This window comes from Carex rostrata, chromosome 18, assembly GCF_964058835.1.
Source record: "Carex rostrata chromosome 18, lpCarRost1.2, whole genome shotgun sequence".
Lineage (NCBI taxonomy): Eukaryota > Viridiplantae > Streptophyta > Magnoliopsida > Poales > Cyperaceae > Carex > Carex rostrata.
In genome coordinates this window covers 1534943-1554133 of record NC_135935.1, presented here as the reverse complement: position 1 = coordinate 1554133, position 19191 = coordinate 1534943, and the positions used below count along the sequence as shown (strand labels likewise).

General features: G+C 37.0%; 2 protein-coding genes and 1 long non-coding RNA gene across 5 annotated transcripts; 2 read left to right on the top strand and 1 right to left on the bottom strand.

Moving 5' to 3' along the window:
• The first annotated feature begins 4720 nt into the window (after positions 1 to 4720).
• On the top strand, positions 4721 to 5809 carry LOC144569087 (uncharacterized). Its single transcript, XR_013515971.1, has 3 exons — positions 4721 to 5101; positions 5311 to 5501; positions 5740 to 5809. It is a non-coding gene; the product is annotated as an uncharacterized LOC144569087 (long non-coding RNA).
• Positions 5810 to 7563: 1754 nt separating this feature from the next.
• On the top strand, positions 7564 to 18677 carry LOC144569550 (uncharacterized). Of its 3 annotated transcripts, XR_013516084.1 has the most exons (9): positions 7564 to 7788; positions 9674 to 9745; positions 10109 to 10201; positions 10397 to 10439; positions 10659 to 10768; positions 16468 to 16652; positions 16970 to 17163; positions 18282 to 18354; positions 18436 to 18677. XR_013516084.1 is itself a non-coding variant. In XM_078319945.1 (6 exons), exons 1-6 carry the CDS (start codon positions 7606 to 7608, stop codon positions 16597 to 16599), a joined length of 633 nt encoding a protein of 210 aa, XP_078176071.1. In that variant the 5' UTR covers positions 7564 to 7605; the 3' UTR covers positions 16600 to 17753. The 3 variants fall into 3 exon arrangements, 1 of the variants encoding a protein (XP_078176071.1); XR_013516083.1 differs by having other exon boundaries at positions 16468 to 17163; XM_078319945.1 differs by lacking the exons at positions 18282 to 18354; positions 18436 to 18677 and having other exon boundaries at positions 16468 to 17753.
• Positions 13832 to 16069, bottom strand: LOC144569064 (uncharacterized). Its single transcript, XM_078319238.1, has 2 exons — positions 14778 to 16069; positions 13832 to 14412 (listed from the first exon to the last, which is right to left on the bottom strand). Exon 1 carries the CDS (start codon positions 15796 to 15798, stop codon positions 14839 to 14841), a length of 960 nt encoding a protein of 319 aa, XP_078175364.1. The 5' UTR covers positions 15799 to 16069; the 3' UTR covers positions 13832 to 14412; positions 14778 to 14838.
• Positions 18678 to 19191: the final 514 nt, after the last annotated feature.

The following is a 19191-nucleotide window of genomic DNA, read 5'->3' as shown; positions in this document are numbered from 1 at the left end:
CTTTTTCAAAATTTGAATGTGTGATTTGTGTTATCTGGTCCAAATACAGAAATCTGTCAGTGAAGCTCGAAAAAATGTTCAATTTAGTTTTCATTATGATTGGATTTGTTCTACAGGTCCAACAGAAATATTGTTCTTTGGAAAACATTTTGAAGGGTAGTAACGATTTTTATGGTTAGATGTTGATCAACAGCTTTGGTAGGCCATTTAGAGATTAAGTTTCGATCTAGAGCATTCATTTTCTTTGGAGTAAATAATCTTAGAGCGTTACTAATGGTCGTATTAGTTACTCTTGGACCTTCTACAATTTCATGACTATCCATTTAAATTCGCATAGAAATGTGCCAAATACCATATACGATAAAAAATAGATAGAATTTAATTAACAAAAAAAGAACAAATATCACGAGTCCATGACTAATGAGGAAGTGTTCAGAAAATATTATATACGAGAAGTATCTCAAATATCGTATCTCAAATATCAAATCTATGTTCCAAAATATGAGGGCATAGCAGTTAAAGTCTCTCTAATTACCAGCAGTTAATCCGACCAGGATACAAACGAGTACGCATGAGAGTAGATGCTATATTTTATTGACAAACCCTTGACAGCCTCTGCCAAGTTTCTTTTTAAAAAAAGTTAGCATCCTCTTCATCCATCCATGCCTCGTTAGATTCACTATCTTCAATATGTTCCGTTTCACTTGAAATCCCTAGCCAAAAATACAGTAGGCCTAGCATAGTATTATATAGTCCTTTGCAGAAAGTTGGTCACGTCCTAATTTTTTTGTCAATTTAGTTCATCCCACCTCCAACAGAAGGCAGCCAAAATTGTTTAAAACAATACGTCAATTTGGATGACTTAATCAAGAAAAAAAATCCCAAAAACTTTGATACCAGAATGTATCATCCTTGAGCATTTAAATTAAATTTCTCTTTGGTATTCTGAAAGTAAAAAAATATCTTCAAATTCAACAACATTTCTTCCTTGGTCACGTTTGAAGCGGTATATTTCTTTTCTTGAGTAAAGGAGGGATCGAAGTCTTCCGTCTTTCATAAATCTAAGTTTTTTGACAAAGAAAATAGGGTCTAGCCCTTTTTCATTAATCATTTTGTAGTTACAATAGTGTAACCAAAGTAGGAAAAACAATTATGCTCAAAACATTTGAGCATAAATAAAATACTGAAATAAAGAAAAAAGAAAAGGAAAGGAAATAGCAATAAAATAAAACAACTAAAAATAACAACAAATTAAAAAGTAATTATGTATAATGTAGACTATCTTTTCAAACGCTTGTTGTTGAGCTATATTTCCATTGCATCTCCACCTGTTCCGCCAGTTGCATCAAGTTACAATTTCTTCTCTGAAAGTTCTGACACATCTCTCTTTCCAAATGATAAATTATGTGATTAGCAAAACTGATCTTTCCTTTTTGCTAAACCTGAGTTCCTTCAAATTTGTTATAGTGTCTTCATCTTCGTTTGATAAACCCCCCGGTAATTTTATCTTCATCCTGATTTCTATCAATCTATATAGAAGCCTGGACTGTATGCACTCATTGAATAAGTGAAATATGGATTCTGATTGCGTCTTTCATAAATCTAAGTTGATCTTCCACATTGAGAGCATTGACTTAGCCATTTGTGCTCGGCGTGATTACGTAAGTTGTATTAATGATTGAATTTAAAACAAACCAATTATTAATAACTTCTTTAGATGGAAATTACATCGTTAATGTCCTACTCTTATTAAACCCGTTTGATTCCACGATGTCATCTTTTCAAGGGTAGAACTAACTTTATCTATATAAAAAATATATCTCTAAACTCCGAGTAATGTTAATTTTTAATATTTTCCAAGATCAAAATTCAATTACTTCTGCTATGCCTCCTTAATTATTTTGTTTTATAAAAGCAGGGGGTTACGGTGATAATAAATGTTGTTCTACAGGGGATATACATTAATTATCATGTAAATGGATAACTTGTGATATACTTGTTCAGAGAATTAAATATTTTCATTTAATCATAATTTGACGTCCGTTCAAATTAAGTTACCAAAGATACACTGGGCATATTTCCACTACTTTATACATCACTCCACGCATATACATAATTTAAATTTGTGGTGGGTTTATACGTACGTAATAGAACATTTCGAGTCCTTTCTAATTGCCATATTCCTGTCAAAATTTTGCTTGTTTAAATTAGTAGAACTAGTCTATTTGATGTTTTTCTAGGTCATCCTTCATGCTGCAGAGAAAACGTTACAATGCACATACTTTAGATTTTTTTTCACCTGATCCTCTCAAGTCTCACGAGTACTGGAGGAAGACTAGAGTTTCACTTCTTTTTCTTCATGTACTTCCGTGGTTACCATCCACCAACAAATGAACATACACCATTGCAATACAAGTAATTATATTTTAGCCAATACGCAAGCAACATTATGGACATACTTAACAGACATCAGGTTGAATTGATAACAATTGATATATATGATGTTAAGTTAAATTACGCAAAATGAATTCGAAAAGCTAGTTTATTGCATGATTATATTGTATGCAGACAGAACGGTCATCTAAATGAATTTCAGATGTTCTGTACAGATACAGAACGGCCGATACAAATCTACTAGTTCCGCAAAATTAGTTCCCTAGAGGCTTTGTACTCGAGAAAGGAGAAAAAAAATATATTGTACAACTAGTGGTCAGTTGTCTCTCCATTTCGCTGAAACTGGAGAAGAGAAAACATGAAGAGTGAGGAGTTAATTATCATTAGCAAGAAATGATGGAAAAGCTTTGCTTCCTTGTTTTTACTCTCTCTCTCTCTCTCTCTCTCTCTGATCCCCCCTCCAATCCACACCCTTCCACCACCCCCTCCCCAATTGACCTCTTTACCAAATCTCTCTCTCACACACACAAATTTCAAATTTTCACCAATTTTAACAATGGAGGAGGCACAACAGCTTCTAAGTGATGTTTTAGATACACAAAAGAGAGAAGAAGCACTGCTCCATCTCTCCAGGGCTTGCACTCTCTCTTACAACCATTAATTAATTTTTATTTTTGATCTTTTTTCCCTTCCTCCTGTAATAAATAGAGATATTTAGGGAGTTGTAGAGTTTTTGCAATTTTCTGTGCTTATATAAATATTTAGACTTGTGGGATTATCAGACAATCTTAGGAAAGAAAAGAGATCAAGGTGTCTTTTTTCATAAAATTTCCTTTTGAAGACAACATCCAACTAGAAGGAAATTTTAGTATCGGAATTCACAAACTACAAAAAAAAGGCTCAGTAGTTCATGATCAAGAGCTTAGCTTCAAGCACTGAGTGAAGTATGATAATCCAGACTGATCATCTCAGTTCCAACGGTAAAAGTACCAACGGTCGAAAAAAAAGGTGAAGAATAGATCTCGACTGTTAAGAGATATGAATAGATGTCGACCGTTGAGAGATATGAATAGATGTCAACCGTTAAGAGATATTAGAATATTGTAAACTTCAAAACAAATCCCTTTATTTTCAAGATAGAAAATTATATACTTCAAAACAGAAAGCGATATCTATGCACAACAATTTTTATTTATCAAAAAATGATCCCTTTATTGAACTATTTCTGTTGCAGAAGAAGGAGACCGTCCCTAATTTGGCAATATTGTTGTGGCAAACACCATGCATTGTAACTTTGCTCATTCAGGTAAACAACAAAACCTATTTTTATTATTGTTTTCATCTTTTATTATCAGTATTGTCGGCACGTGCACATAAAAAATATTAATGGGACATGCAAAGCATTCACTAGCTCCTTTTCTCAGTATTTCCAGAATCCTGATTTCATCTTTTCTTAATATTTTAAGTACGTGCGCACTATTTAATATCATGGGTATCGGTATGCATCTTTTAAACGTATAATATTTGCCCTCTATATAACCTATGGATGGTAGATGAGCACAAGTCAACTGCATAAGGTTCTTCTGAAGTACTATATATATATATAACCACATCGAAAGAGATTGATGTGATGAGAAAAAGAGAAGTTACTTCTATTTTTCTCTCTTTTTCAGGAAATAATTAGAGTTTATCCTTACCTATCACCTCCAACACTATCATCAGGGGATTCAACTCGAGTATGCAATGCGCTTTCCCTCTTCCAGGTTCTTTCCCATGTTAATTTCCCCTATTTGTCATTATTTTGCCTCTTTCTTATTGGTGTTTAAGTTTGACATAGTAGTACATAGGTTTTACAAGGGGTAACATATAGTAAGATACTATACTACATCTGAGCACTGAGCACCAATAATGAACTCGGCTGAGTCAATTTGGTGCAAGAAACGATTGGAATCAATCGAAATTTGATATGTTTCCTTGGCAATTCTTTGTTTGCTTAATTGTATGGCATCTAACTACTACGAAATGGACTACTGGTGAGGACAACTATTGCAACCTCTGATTTTTGTAGTGATCAATAATCAATAGCACTCGTCATATAAAATAAATTGAAGCCTTAGTTTTTTTTTTTTTTTGTTATACAAGATCTTCAACGCTAACACTTTTTTTTATAATATATACAGTGCATAGCTTCTGAGACTTCTCTAAGATCCAAGCTTCTTGATGGTATAGGAGAGTGCTTGCCTTTTTCTTTTTCTTTTTTTTTTCTGTTTCTTTTCTAAGTAACTGGAGGAGTTTCCTTCCATTTTCAATTTCTTAAATTTATATGTCAATGGATCACCTAATTTTCGGATTTTTTTTTTTCAGCACAAATTCTCTACTATATTTACCCCCTTTTAAGCACCGATCGAAGCTTAGCCTTTGAGCATTTGAGGGTAACCAGCTTGGGTGTTATTGGAGCTGTATTGAAGGTGATATCTTAAGTAACAAGTAACATTTTTTTTTTTTTATCATTTCTTATTTCTGTTCGCCAGTAAAGTTAAAATTCTATAAACTGAACAAAATGATTCTGTGTTCTCATTTCTCATTTTCTTGTTTGTTTTCATCACAGGGAGGTTCAGACTTGGAAGTTATTGTGTATCTTCTACAAACTGAATTCGTGCCTCTCTGCCTCTGCTCCATTGAGAAAGGAAGCCCAACTTCAAAAACGGTACGTAATCTGGTCTTTATTGTTTGATATTTTGCTACTTTATTTTGGTGACCATGGAGTTCTTAGCATTCTGCCATGTCTATACAATCAAATTAAAACAACCAAATGAATATTTCTAAGTTTTGTCCTAAAATAATTCTTTGTTCTGTATCCTAAATTTGCTATCTAGAACTCTTAAATATTTCTCTTCTCTTCCATTATTTATCTAGTTGGCGACATTCATACTTGAGAAAATCTTGGTTACTGATATTGGGCTCAGATATGCTTGTGCCACTGCGGAGCGCTTTTTTTGCCTCCATATGATATTGTCTTCGATGGTTGCTTCTTCTACTGAACAACCTTCAGCACGGTTATTGAGGCACATAATTCGCTGTTATCTGCGTCTGTCCCTTCATCCTAGGTATCTTCAAGTAGAGTACTCTTCTAATGAAATTCATATTTATACAAGAGGAACTTATATTTGGAAATTTTTATAGGAATTATTTTCTCAAATAACTAACTTATATAATAATTGCTGTAACTTGACAACATGAGGAATAGGACCCTTGTGCTGATCTTTATCATGAATGCATTCTATAAACTTGCCTTTGTTTTTTTTACTTTTTATTTATTTGGTACTATTAATTAATTATTTGAAGGGCAAGAGAATGTCTGCGCCGCGAGTTGCCTAGTGCATTGAGAGATGGCACATTTAATCAATTGATTCAGGCAAGTATTTTTCTCAAACTTATGTTTTAGCATTGTTATGAAGTGTTCATGGAGATACTGATAATATAACTAAGCATGAAAAGTTAGAGATAAATGACTTAGGTACCTGGAAAACCATAGTCTTTGGAAATGAAATGAGATAGGAAAATATTCTTGTGTAAAACAGCAACCTTCAAACTTACAAAAATTATAGTTTAATTAAACTTTTAAGAACTTTGATTTAAAATGTGTTCAGTTCAGCTGCATTTCTTTCTCAAAGAACTGGCAAAGTAGTTTGGCAGGAGCAGCTGACAAAATATTTGCTTTTACAATACAAAAATTTTACTATTTCATTTTTGTATCCTTCAACATGCACCAAGTTGAAATTGGCTTCATGCTTAAGGACCTGTTTCCTTAAACTTCATATCTGCATACGCAAATCTAGTGTATATTTGCTTAAATTAATGAATTTGGGACCTGTGAACCTTCTCTGCAACCACAACAGCAACCACCACCAAGCCTTTAATCCCAAACAAGTTGGGGTAGACATGTGAACCTTCTCTGTTTAGTAAAAAATAATAACAAAAAATAAATAAATAATACAAACCCTCCTAATTAAGGTTTCCAGAAAGTGAATAATTTTAACATTTGATTCTCCAACAATTTGCAGGATGAAGATGTAACCAGGGTGGCCCTTACACAACTTCTCGATAATACAACAAATAATCAGTGTTTGTGCTGCGAGCTAGCCAGTGACAAGAAGTAGATTGGCGCAAAATATCATGTACTTGTAGGGGACACATATATTAATTAATTATGTAATTGATAAATGTGCCCCCGGTTAAAATAAAATGAAGACTTTAATTAAGCTCTTTATCTCATGAAAACTTTTTTCTTAGAAGTTTATGGGGGCAATACTTCAATTAATACTTTGATTGATGCCCTTCTATCATGTCATTAAAGCTTTCCGTTTATTTGGAGCCAGGAACTTTCAGTAAGTCTTAAGAATATTTGAAAAGATTCAGTAATTAATTAAATTGTTATTTATGTAAGTTTGGGTCTCAATTTTATCGCTTCCATTTAATTCTTCTCTAGGTTCTCCATTTTGAGAAAATGGAGGCTATCGAACTTCAGATAATACAAGGGTTCATTGTAAATAGCCTATCTTTTCCGCCCGTCTAAACATAACCGAAAAATTAATAGTAGTAACGGCTCCTGCTTCTTGAAGTGAAAATGTCACCCACAGAGATTACGACTTACTACGCTCAAACCTTCTAACCAATAGAATCCTCCCACTTCATCCGTAAGCAACCAAGTAGCGCTGGCAACTTGTGTCGTGATGTTTACGAAAGAAGGCATAAATTACTTCACACACGCAAATATTCTGAAGAGGAGTTGAATGGATAAGTTGCTCCGTGCACCCGGAATATATATGTTTATACAACGAATTCACAAATTTACTAAATCACTTTATTCACTTGATTCACTTCCCATTATTTTTAGCGAGTTTTGTTTGGACCATGATCTAGACCGAGTGCGCCAAAAAAATCCAAGAACAAATTAAGCGAGGCTCCATTTTTTTTTCTCTCGTTCATACAATTCTTTACGGAAATCCACCTAACCTACGTGTTACAACATCAACCAATAAACCAGGCATTCGTGCTGCATTAACAAGAATTTGTAAATCATTTAGGTGAACTAAAACGAATGATCAACAGTTGTATATATACAGGCAGATTTGACGAATGCCACGACAGAAACAGCACTAGTGTCAAGCCACTCATCTTCTCTTCTCTGTAGCTCTCTGTGAAATCCAAATGTTGCCTGGAGTGGGGAGGTTTGTTCCACCGGAGAGTAGAGAGGGCCGAGCCAGCAACTTACGTGTGACAGCGCCGCTATATCGCCGAATTTCGCAGCCCAGAGAAGTGCCTCTGAATCAGCTCCTAGAGGACGTGCTAGATCAACAAAAAAGGGGACCAGCGCTGATTCACCTTGCCACGGTACTTTCTCCGGTGATATCGCTATAACCTATTCTTTTATTTCTCCTCTTCTTTCTAATTAGAAAATGTAGAGTAACTGAGAGATCAGGTTCTAAAATTTACATGATTTTTATGTATGAGAGTTGTAATTATATTAGACATGCGTCAGTGCTTGTGAGTGCGTGCGCTTTTCTACTGTATTAATTTGCTGAAATTTAGTAAGGCTGTGCTCTAGTTGAAAGGAAATATGACTCATTAAAGGGAAGGAACGGGAGAAGAGGAAAAAGGCCAGCAGACTGAATCTGCCCGAGCTCGTTACCTTGCTCCAGAAGAACAAAATAGGAAAGGGAAAGGAGTGAAAACGCTACTGTAGCGAGGGTAATGTTCTATACAAATCTTCCAAATTTGTACCTCCCAAATTGGGGTGTAGAAATCACTGTAGTGAGGGGAACCACGGCTGCCTCCTTCCTTCCTCTTCCTTCACATTCCTCTCCGTGTCGATTTTGTGGAGCACAGCCTAAAGTTCGCATGCCAACAAACAGGGAGAGCGTAAGGTTATTTTTCATGCTTGTGTACAGAATAAGGTTTTGTTGGATCTCGTGTTCTTGTTTTGGTTACTTACATTAAGGATTTATGGTATTAATTGGGTTAGCAAATGGATCGGTAATGTGTCTATCTAAAATATAGATATGCAAATAAGCCAGTAAAAATATTTTCTTAATTTAGCATAGTCAAAAGCACACTAATTGATGCAGGTGCCCACTTTTGTACTGGAACACCCACCCACACACACACACACACACACAAATCTGTTTGTCTTGGCTTCATCTTGGTTCTTGCATTGTGTTAATGAAAAATATGGCAAACTTAATTAGTATGTGCAAATTTTAAAACCAGGTTGGTGCTCTATACTCTATATATAGTTCTCAAAGAGTAAAAGTTTATAGTGTGAAACAGAAGTACTTACGCATGTTTTAATTTAGACCATGCACCCAAATGCACTCTATATTTCAAATCCTTTTTCTCCGTTTTCAAAGTCTGAATAGTCAATCCGAACCGTTAGATGCGATCTATATATTAAGATGTACTTGGAGATCAAGTTTTACATTTTTTGGAATTTTTTTACTATTTATTAAGCCACTTTGAAAATCGCTGATCCAATGGTCCAGAAAATGTAAAATCAGCGATTTTCAAAGTGGCTTAATAAATAGTAAAAAAAGTTCCAAAAAATGTAAAATTTGGTCTCCAAGTACTTCTTAATATATAGATCGCATCTAACGATTCGGATTGACTATTCGGACTTTGAAAACAGAGAAAAAGAATTTGAAAGATAGGGTGCATTTGGGTGCACAAAAATTTGGGTGTATTTGAACCCTCCTCTATATATATATATATATTTTAAGAGTGTAAATAAGTAGGATTAGATGATGAAAGTAGTTTAGATGAATTAATGAAAATAATTGAGTTTAAATCTAGTAATTATAGAGTCATTTGACTCGTTGTAAATACATTTTTTTATCAATTAAATTGTTAGTTGGCATTTAAAGTTATTAACCTTAAAAAAAAAAATTATTAAAGGGTCCGGTACATCCCGCATTATTTTTAGATACTATTTTTGAGAATTGAACTTGCGTCTCTTTGTAGATAGATGGGACTCGCGCCACTGCGCTAAGCCCGTGGTTCACTAGAACATGCATATTGAAGAACTTAATTATATTTCTCTTCATGTTTGTGATTCTAGAAGACAGTGCTTGATTTGTATTGTTGACTTGACGTTCTTAATTTTTTGACCTTCTCATACCTTTATAATATTTGGTTTTAAACTCTGAAATTCGACTATATGCTCTGTTTATGAATTTTCCTAACATTAAAGACAACATTTTTCTTTGTTCTTTTCTGCGGGCAGAGGAGGAAAACTGTGCCAGATTTTTCTCTGATAGTATGGCGCACTCCTGTTATCGTCACTTTGATTCTACAGGTACCATACATATATTAAAACCTTATCTTACTAAGTTGAATTCATATTTTAAAGCCTTGTCTTACTAAGTTGAATTACCAAGTTAGGTTGACATGTCTCATCACACTTTGCAATGTAAACTAAAGGGAGGGAGTTATTAAATAGTGCTCATCTGTGTTACCTCCAAGTATCATACCAGTACCAAAGAACCCTATTAACCTGGGACTGCAATAGGAGCTTACTAGCCTAATTGGTACCGGCTGTGGTTTATGATACTAAGGAAGGACTTGGTATTTGTGGAGGCTCGACTAGGCACTGTTATAATATATTAAAAGAAAGCACAAACTTAACCAAAACATAAAATATTAAATGTATTATTTTCAGGAGATACTGAGAATATATCCATACATTCATCATCAAGAACAGATGACAGAGGATGTTTGTCATCGAGTTTCCTGTGCTCTCTCTCTATTTCAGGTAATTAATCTTCTTTTCTTGATTTCTTCTTTACTTTTACAGTTTAATCTTAGCTTATTTGAACCTTTTTTTACTTGCCCCTGTACCACTGCGATTTTTTCTGTTTGTACACTGTAACACATTTTCATTATAATCACAATTTATTTATATAATTTAAATTTGTTTTTAATTATTTTGGTTGCTTGTTGTTTACAGCCAATAGCCTTAGATGGTCGTGTAAGAGATGATTTCCTTAGAGGTACACTTTTTTGCATTATAAATTTAATTTATTTTCAACCTTTTTTTTTTTACTTTGTGCTTGTTCTTTACCCAATCAGCATGATACTAAATATTTGTAATTTTCTTATTAGAAGGAACGACCTTCATTTTATCTACTGTCTAGTCCAAGCCAGCTGGTTTATTAATTCAATCTCATAGCATTTCTATTAGTAACCTAACTTGAACTACATTTGCACAGCTGAGATACCTCAATATTTATATCCCCTGGTGACTAATCCAAGACAATCAGCAAGCTTTGAAAAATTGAGAATTACTTCTTTGGGGATTATTGGTTTTCTCGTTAAGGAGGTGTGTCCCTTTAATTCAAAATTTTACTTCCTTGCTCCTTGATTTGCCAATTGCCATCAAATGAATAAAAATGAAAAAAAAAGACTTACTGCATTTAATTCAAGTACATAATTCGAGATGGTTGAAATGATGTTTTGATCTTTTATCTATTATTTCATTCTTTTCTTCATTTTCCTAAGTACACATACAATGTCCTGAGTTAGGGAGTGCCATACAATCAATCAGTGACATCTAGGTATAGTTGCCTTCTCATAATTTAGAACAATATAAGTCCTTACATCTTTGCCTTGATTAAGGATTTACTCTGGAGTGTCCTTTTGATGAATTTGTTAAAATTTCAAGATACCCAACAATGTGACCTTCTTATACCAATACTGGTATGGGAACAGATCATTTAAAAATTATAAAGAAGCTACCATATTCAAAAGACACAGGTAATTATCTAAAGGTTTCGGTATTTAGAAACTGCGGTATTTTTCATTGAACAATAGTCTGTCTACATATACAAACTGCATCTTACACTTTAGTCCCTACAAATATTATATTCACACTTTTACCTAACTACCCTTATATTCACACTACAATATTCAACACTCCCCCTCAAGATGATGCATAGATATTGATCATGCTCATCTTGCCTATTACATTGGAGAAGTCCGTGACACTCAACCCTTTTGTGAAAATATCAGCGATTTGCTCCTTGGTCCGAACAAAAGGCATACATATAATGCTCTCGTCAAGTTTATCTTTGATAAAGTGTCGATCAATCTCCACATGTTTAGTTCTATCATGTTGTACTGGGTTGTTTGCTATGTTTATAGCCGCCTTGTTGTCACAATACAACATTATGGGTTTGTTCTCCAACAGCCCCAATTCCGATAGCAATCTTCGTAACCACAACCCTTCACTCACACCTTGGGCCATGGCTCTATACTCAGCCTCTGCAGTGGACCTTGCTACTACATTTTGTTTCTTGCTTCGCCAGGAAACCAGATTACCCCCAACAAATGAACAGTAGCCTGACGTTGACTTTCTATCGTCAAGACACCCTGCCCAATCGGCATCTGTATATACTTCGATCCTAGTGTGCCCATTCTTACTGAATAGCACACCTTTTCCTGGACAGCTCTTGAGATACCTCAGGATCTGATACACGGCCTCATGGTGTGGAACTCTAGGGTCATGCATATATCTGCTCACTACGCTCACAGCGTATGCAATGTCAGGTCGAGTATGTGCCAAGTAGATTAGTCTGCCTACTAGGCGCTGATATTGTCCTCTATCCACTTGATCACCTATTCCTCCCTTCAGCTTATTATTAGGGTCTATGGGTGTATTGACAGGTCGACACCCAAGCATCCCCGTGTCTCTCAACAGATCTAAAACATACTTTTGTTGTGAGAGAACTACCCCTTTTGTTGACCGAGCAACCTCAATGCCTAGAAAGTAGCGCAATTCACCCAGGTCTTTCATCTCAAACTCTGTGGCTAAGCTGGCCTTAAGCCTCTTCATCTCAACAGGATCATCACCTGTTAACACTATATCATCCACATACACAACCAGAATACAAATCTTCCCTCCTTTTCTTTGGATGAACATAGTGTGATCGGCACTACTTTGCTGATAGCCTAGTTTTTTCATTGCCATAGAAAACCTGTCAAACCAGGCTCGGGGTGACTGTTTCAACCCGTACAGGGAGCGCTTCAAACGACACACTTTACCCTTCAGTTGTTCATTTTCAAACCCAGGTGGGATCTCCATATATACCTATTCCTTTAGGTCACCATGAAGAAAGGCATTTTTAACATCCAGCTGGCACAAATCCCACCCAAAGTTTACCGCACATGAGATGAGGGTTCTAACAGTATTCATTTTAGCCACCGGAGCAAAGGTCTCCTCATAATCCACACCATATGTCTGTGTGTAGCCCTTCGCCACCAATCTGGCCTTGAATCTGTCCACCTTTCCCTCTGGAGTATATTTTGTCGAGTATACCCACTTGCATCCTACAGTGTTCTTGTTGGACGGTCTAGGGACCATATCCCAGGTGTCATTCTTGACTAATGCTCTCATCTCCTCGAACATTGCCTTCTTCCACTTTGGGTCCTGCATTGCTTTCCTCCAATCACATGGAACAGAGTTAGAGTGTAAGGAGGTTACAAATGCTTTGTAAGTCGGGGAAAGTGTCTCAAATGAGACATAGTGAGAGATAGGATGTGATGTTGAGGCATCTTCCCCTTTCTTTAGGACAGTTGACCGAGCTCCTTTGCGCAATGCAATAGGAAGATCGAGATCAGAGAAAAGAGGAGTACCTGAGGGTAACTCTGAGTTACCTGAAGGTTGTGGTGTGGGCGAGCCGTCGACAGGAGCAAGTAATTGGTATTGACCTTGGACAGGAGGTTGCTCAACGTTCTCATGACGAGGTTTTCGAGTGTAAACCTTGTTGATCTGCCTATTAGGAGGTGGTAGGCTTTGGTTCATGCTTGAGTCCAGATCTGTCTCTGTTGGACTCAGGCCGATCGTAGTATCATCGGCTATACTGTTGTCAGATTCCTTACTCTCCCCCTCTCGACCAACTCGGTCTGAGGAATGGGTGACGACCACCTCAAGAAGATCATGAAATGGGACTGAAGATGTATTGGATTGTGCATTGGAGAGAGTAAAATAGGGTTCTGTTTCTCGGAATGTCACATCCATGCTTTCCAGCATCCTCCTTTTCACAGGGTCATAACATTTATACCCTTTTTTCCACTGGAATACCCAACAAACACACATTTATGAGCCTTCACATCCAGTTTACTAATGCCTGGAGTTGTGTTATGAACAAAACACACACAACCAAACTTTTTGGGAGGTACCTTAAATGAGGTGGTCCCTGTGAGCATTTCAAGTGGTGTACTGAAGTCCACCGCTCTCAAAGGCATTCTGTTGATCAAATATGTAGCAGTCTGCGCTGCTTCTCCCCAAAGGTACCTCGGAACATTCATGGCAAAGAGAAGGCACCTTGTCACTTCCAAGATGTGCCTGTTCTTCCTTTCTGCAACACCATTTTGTTCAGGTGTATTCACACATGTAGTTTGATGTATAATACCATTACCTCGCAAGAAGTCTTGCATTGCCCTGTTGGTGTATTCTGTGCCATTATCTGAGCGTAACACCTTTACTTTCTTCTCAAATTGGGTTTCCACCATCTTGTGAAAAGTCTTGAAACACTCCAAAACTCCCTCTTTACTCTTCAACAGGTACAACCAAGTCATTCGGCTATAACAATCAATAAAGGTGACAAACCACCTTGAACCAGATAAAGTAGTAACTCTCGAGGGCCCCCAAACATCATAATGAACAATATCAAAGCAAGAAAAACTTCTATTACCAAAAGAGGGATACATTGTTCTGGTGTGCTTAGCAAACTCGCACGCATCACATACTAGTTTAGTCTTACTACACTTAGAGTACAACTTGGGATACAGCCTTCCAAGCACAGTAAAAGATATATGCCCTAAACGGCTATGTAACAAAACCATCTCCAACTCTGGAGTCTCTGCCAAACAGGCTCGTGGATCCAAAAACTCCCCTCCTTGCTTGAGTCGGTACAAGCCTTCACTCCTCTTGCCAATACCAATCACTTTTCCTGTCTTCAGGTCCTGCAACACAACATGGGTAGGAGACAGAGAAACAACACAGTTAAGATCATCCACCAGTTGACTAACTGATAGGAGGTTATTGGTGAAGTTAGGAACATGAAGGACCGACGATAGCTGGAGGTCTGGAGTACATGTTACATCCCCAACTCCTGCTATCGAACAAAGTGAGCCATCGGCTGTTTGTACCTTTTCTCTCCCAGACATGGGCTTATAGGTTTTGAACATTGTAGGGTCAGGGGTCATATGCTTAGATGCCCCAGAGTCTACGATCCAGGATCGATCAGGACCAGACTCGGCTATTAGGGCTTTTATAACAGTGCCAACAGGTCTAATTACAGTGGTAAGAAGAGAGGAAAGAGTGTAACCGTCAGCCCCAGATAGAGCAGCAGTAGATGGGGCATTGCTAGCTGGGGTAGTGGACAAGAATCAAGCTGCAAGCTGAGTCACCAGTTGAGTCACCATATCATCAGTGCCTGAACCTGGTGTACTAGTGCTGTCAGCCATATGCGCCTTTTGGTATCCTCCACCACGTCCTGGTCCACGACTTCTACCTTGTCCTCTGCCACGGCCACCATCACGACCTCGACCTCTAGCTGGTCTTCCGTGTAAATCCCAGCAAGTCTCCCGAGTGTGATTCTTCCTATGACAGTGATCACAGACTTTATCACCCTGAGAGGATACTGTGTGTGGTAGGCTGAACATAGCCGAACCCTCCTGCACTGGCAAAGATACCATTGCCTTCCTCCTGCTTTCCTCTTGAACTGCTACTGCAAAGGCATCACGAAGAGCAGGTAGAGGATTCCTCTGCCAAAGACTCTGTCGGATCTGCTCGAACTCAATGTTGAGGCCAGCAAGGAAGCGAAAGGTCCTTCTTTTCTCCAACCAATTTGTGAAGGCTAGTGCATCTGCTGAGCATTTCATTGCCAAGGGATCAAAGAAATCCATTTGTTCCCACATGTTGTTCAACTCTGAGAAATACTCAGTCACACTCATTTCTCCCTGTATCAGACTGTCTGACTTAGACTGGAGGTGATAGATCTGCCCATGGTTACCCTTCTGAGAATACATCTCTGCTGCCCGATCCCATACTTGTCGAGCAGTGTTCAACATCATAAACTGATTTTGCAGTCTCACCTCCATCGAATTCACCAGCCACGACATAACTTGCCCATCATCTGCCTCCCACTTCTGAAACTCAGGTTTTTCCTCTATTTTTTCCCCTCCCACAGCTACGGGTTTCTTTGCTGTACCGGTAACATACCCTGTTAGTCTCTGACCCTTCAAATGCATAAGCATTTGTCTTGACCACAACAGATAATTCTCAGCCCCATTCAATCTCACTGAGATGACTTGAGACGACTTAGAGAAGCTTCTCTCTTCTGCCATTTTTTTTAATTTAATTTTTTTTTTTTTTTTTTTTTTTTTTTTTTAAAACACAGCAACGATCAGTTACGAATCCAGATAGAGAGAGAGGGTCCGATAACACCAAGTGAGAAAGTGAGAAGAGAAAGACGGAGACACAGGGATTTAGGGTTTAGACACACGGCGCGTGACCTGGTGCGAGATCTGGCGCGAGAGAGAGGGTCCGATAACACGTCTCTGGCGCGTGATCTGGCGGAGGCGGCGCGTGACCTGGTGGCAGCGGCGCGAGATCTGGCGACAGCGTGCTCGACTCACTGGCGACGGTGCTGCGACTACACGCTGGCGACTACGGTGGATGGGGCGCCGGACTTGCTCTGGGCGAACGCACGCAGAGGCGGACGGCAGCGGCGAGCTCAGGCGATACTCTCCCGCTCTGATACCATAAAGGTTTCGGTATTTAGAAACTGCGGTTTTTTTCATTGAACAATAGTCTGTCTACATATACAAACTGCATCTTACACTTTAGTCCCTACAAATATTATATTCACACTTTTACCTAACTACCCTTATATTCACACTACAATATTCAACATTATCCAAAATGAAATAACACCTTTCTTGCTTGCTAAAACTGAGATGTTTATTTTCTTTTATTCTTTTTTCCTTTTCTCAAAATATTTTTAATTTGTTCAGTTAGATCTTGAAGCTGTACAGTTCCTTTTAAGGTCGGAAGTAGTTCCACTATGTCTTCGCTGCATGGAAGTTGGCACTGTATTATCCAAAACTGTAAGATATAAGATTTATACCTCTCCTTGTGGAATTTGACATTCTCAGTTCTGACTGCTTCAACCAAGGGTCACCTTGTGCGTACCAGTCAGGTAAAAAGAGCTAATCTTGTTACAGCGTGTCTCAACATTTCAAACTTTGTACCAACTGGTTCATACGCACATATCTGACTTGTATGAAATACAAATTAATGTGCATATGCAAAAAAATGAAAATGGAAAAGAAAGGGAGTTGCAGAGTGCCCAGAATTATGAAGTTGGAAGAACAAGGTGGGCAGTGTTATACCAGTTTTATGGCAACTGGACCAAAACTGATAACATTTTTCACCACTAAAATTTTTGGACTGTGATATCGACAGACTATGATTTATTTTTGGTATTCTTATATAATTTACATGGCTTTTTGATAGGTTGCAGTTTTTATATTGGAAAAGCTTCTAAGCACTGAAATTGGGCTGGAGTACATATGTGAAAACCAAGAGCGATTTCTTGCGACCAATCAAATGTTGGCTTCTATGTTCACGACACTTCCCCATGTGAGATCATCTTTAAGACTCTTAAGGCGCGTAATCATTTGTTTCTATTTGTTCTCCAGCAATCCAAGGTTTTTTTTTTCCTCATTCTATTTGTCTTTCTTTTTTTTCTCATATATTCCTTTGAATCAGCAGCCTATTAGAGAATCCTGATGGGTCTCATGAAGTTATTTTCTCTTTGAATCAGTTGTTTTTTGTAGGTCAATTTGAGTTTGAATTATTTGGGTAGGGTTAGATTCAAAATAGGACGTCATTTGGGTTCAATTTTGGTTGGATTCAGATTTTGGGTGATCCAGATTTGGTACTTAATTAGGTCATGCCGGGTTATAATTTGTTCAAACTATTTGGATCTTACATTGAAATTCTTCCAGCCAGTTGAGTTATTATAATCTAGTTGGTTTCAAGTGATGAGCTAGCTGAGTTTCGGGTCCATCGTAATATAGATTGCTTAACGTGAGATAGACCTATTTGCGTTTTGTTTGGTAACTGGTTCTTAATTCAAATTCATATTATATTATGTTTGATATATCATCGGGTTGAGTTCGGTTCTCATGGGTTAGGTGTTTCAGTTTTGGTTGTATGCTCATATTTCCAGCTCGTCTCTAGCGATCGACTAGCAAAAGCTCCTTTTACTTTTTTTTCTATTTAATCTACAGGTAATGTATGAGTTCTTTGGGTGAAAACGGAGCGGATATGGAACGGATAGTGGTAAAACCACATCCATATCCTTTTTTTTCATTTTCCGGATACGGATACAAAGTGGATATCAGACATATCAGATGGATATGGATACAAATCCGGATCAGATCAGATATATGTTACAATAATATTAAAAAATATTAAAAATCATAATATTTATATAATTATAATGGTGAATAACATAATTTTTTCATCATATATATCAAAATATATGGTATAAATCTACTATTTGGATACGGATAATTGAAACATAAAACCATATCAGTATCCTTATCCACACGGATATTCAGATATCGGATATCCACATCTAAGTTTTCGAATACTGATCGGATATTATCCATACCGTTTTCACCCCTATGTATGACACTACCTGTTTAGATGTTTAGATGTAAGCTCCAACTTCTTCCTACTATTTCTCATCTTCTAAAGGAAAGAAGATTCTCTTACTTTCTACAACTCAACTTACAAAAACCCATTTGTTTTCTGACAGCGTGTCTGAGATCACCCTATATAATTTATTGCCTGATGGAATTAGAGATGGAAGTTGCATTTACATGTTTCAGGTAAGCATAAGTTCATTATATTAGTCTAAGAGAGCTCGTCTAATCTTTCCTTATCTTTCTTACAAGTTTGCATTTTTTCAGGATGATACAGAAATAAAAAATTGCGTTTATCAACTACTATGGAACTTAGGATGCATCTATAACAACAACAACAACAACAACAATGGTATTAACAGCTACTATGGAACACAAGAGGAAACAGCAGGATACTACTAAGAAGCAATGAGAACAAGTGAAAAAGAGAGGAAGTAAATGAATATTTAGTTTTAATGCAGTTAACCTTATATCTGCTCTTTCTAAGCAGGTGAGGCAATGAGATGTAGGCCTCGAAGTTTTGCTTTTATAGGTTTGCATGTACTTGTAGAATTGTGTAGACTTACATGTAGTTTTCCTTGCTTTATTATATGTAATTCTGATTCTCACATTCATAAATGAAAAAAGACTTAACAATAACAACAAGAGAGCTCACACACTTATGAAACATAGTTAAAAACTTAAAATGGGTATGCTTGATCTATATTTTGATCAAGGATAACACATATATATTCAAGTCCTTAGACAAAGGGGATTTAGTCCTTTGTGGATACCTTCAGGGACGAAGCTAGACTTCTGAACTAAGGGGGTTAAATTTGAATGGGGTCAATCATATAGAATTTTCATGCTAAAAATGGGTGTCAATTGTACAAAAATTTGACATTTTACTCTAGATTGTATAAAAAATAATATATAAATACAAAAAAAATTAAAAAAAAATGGGGGTCAATTGACTCCCATTCAATTAACATCCCTCCGCCTCTGGATACCTTAGATGGAAGGGGCCGGCCTTGAAGGATGGAA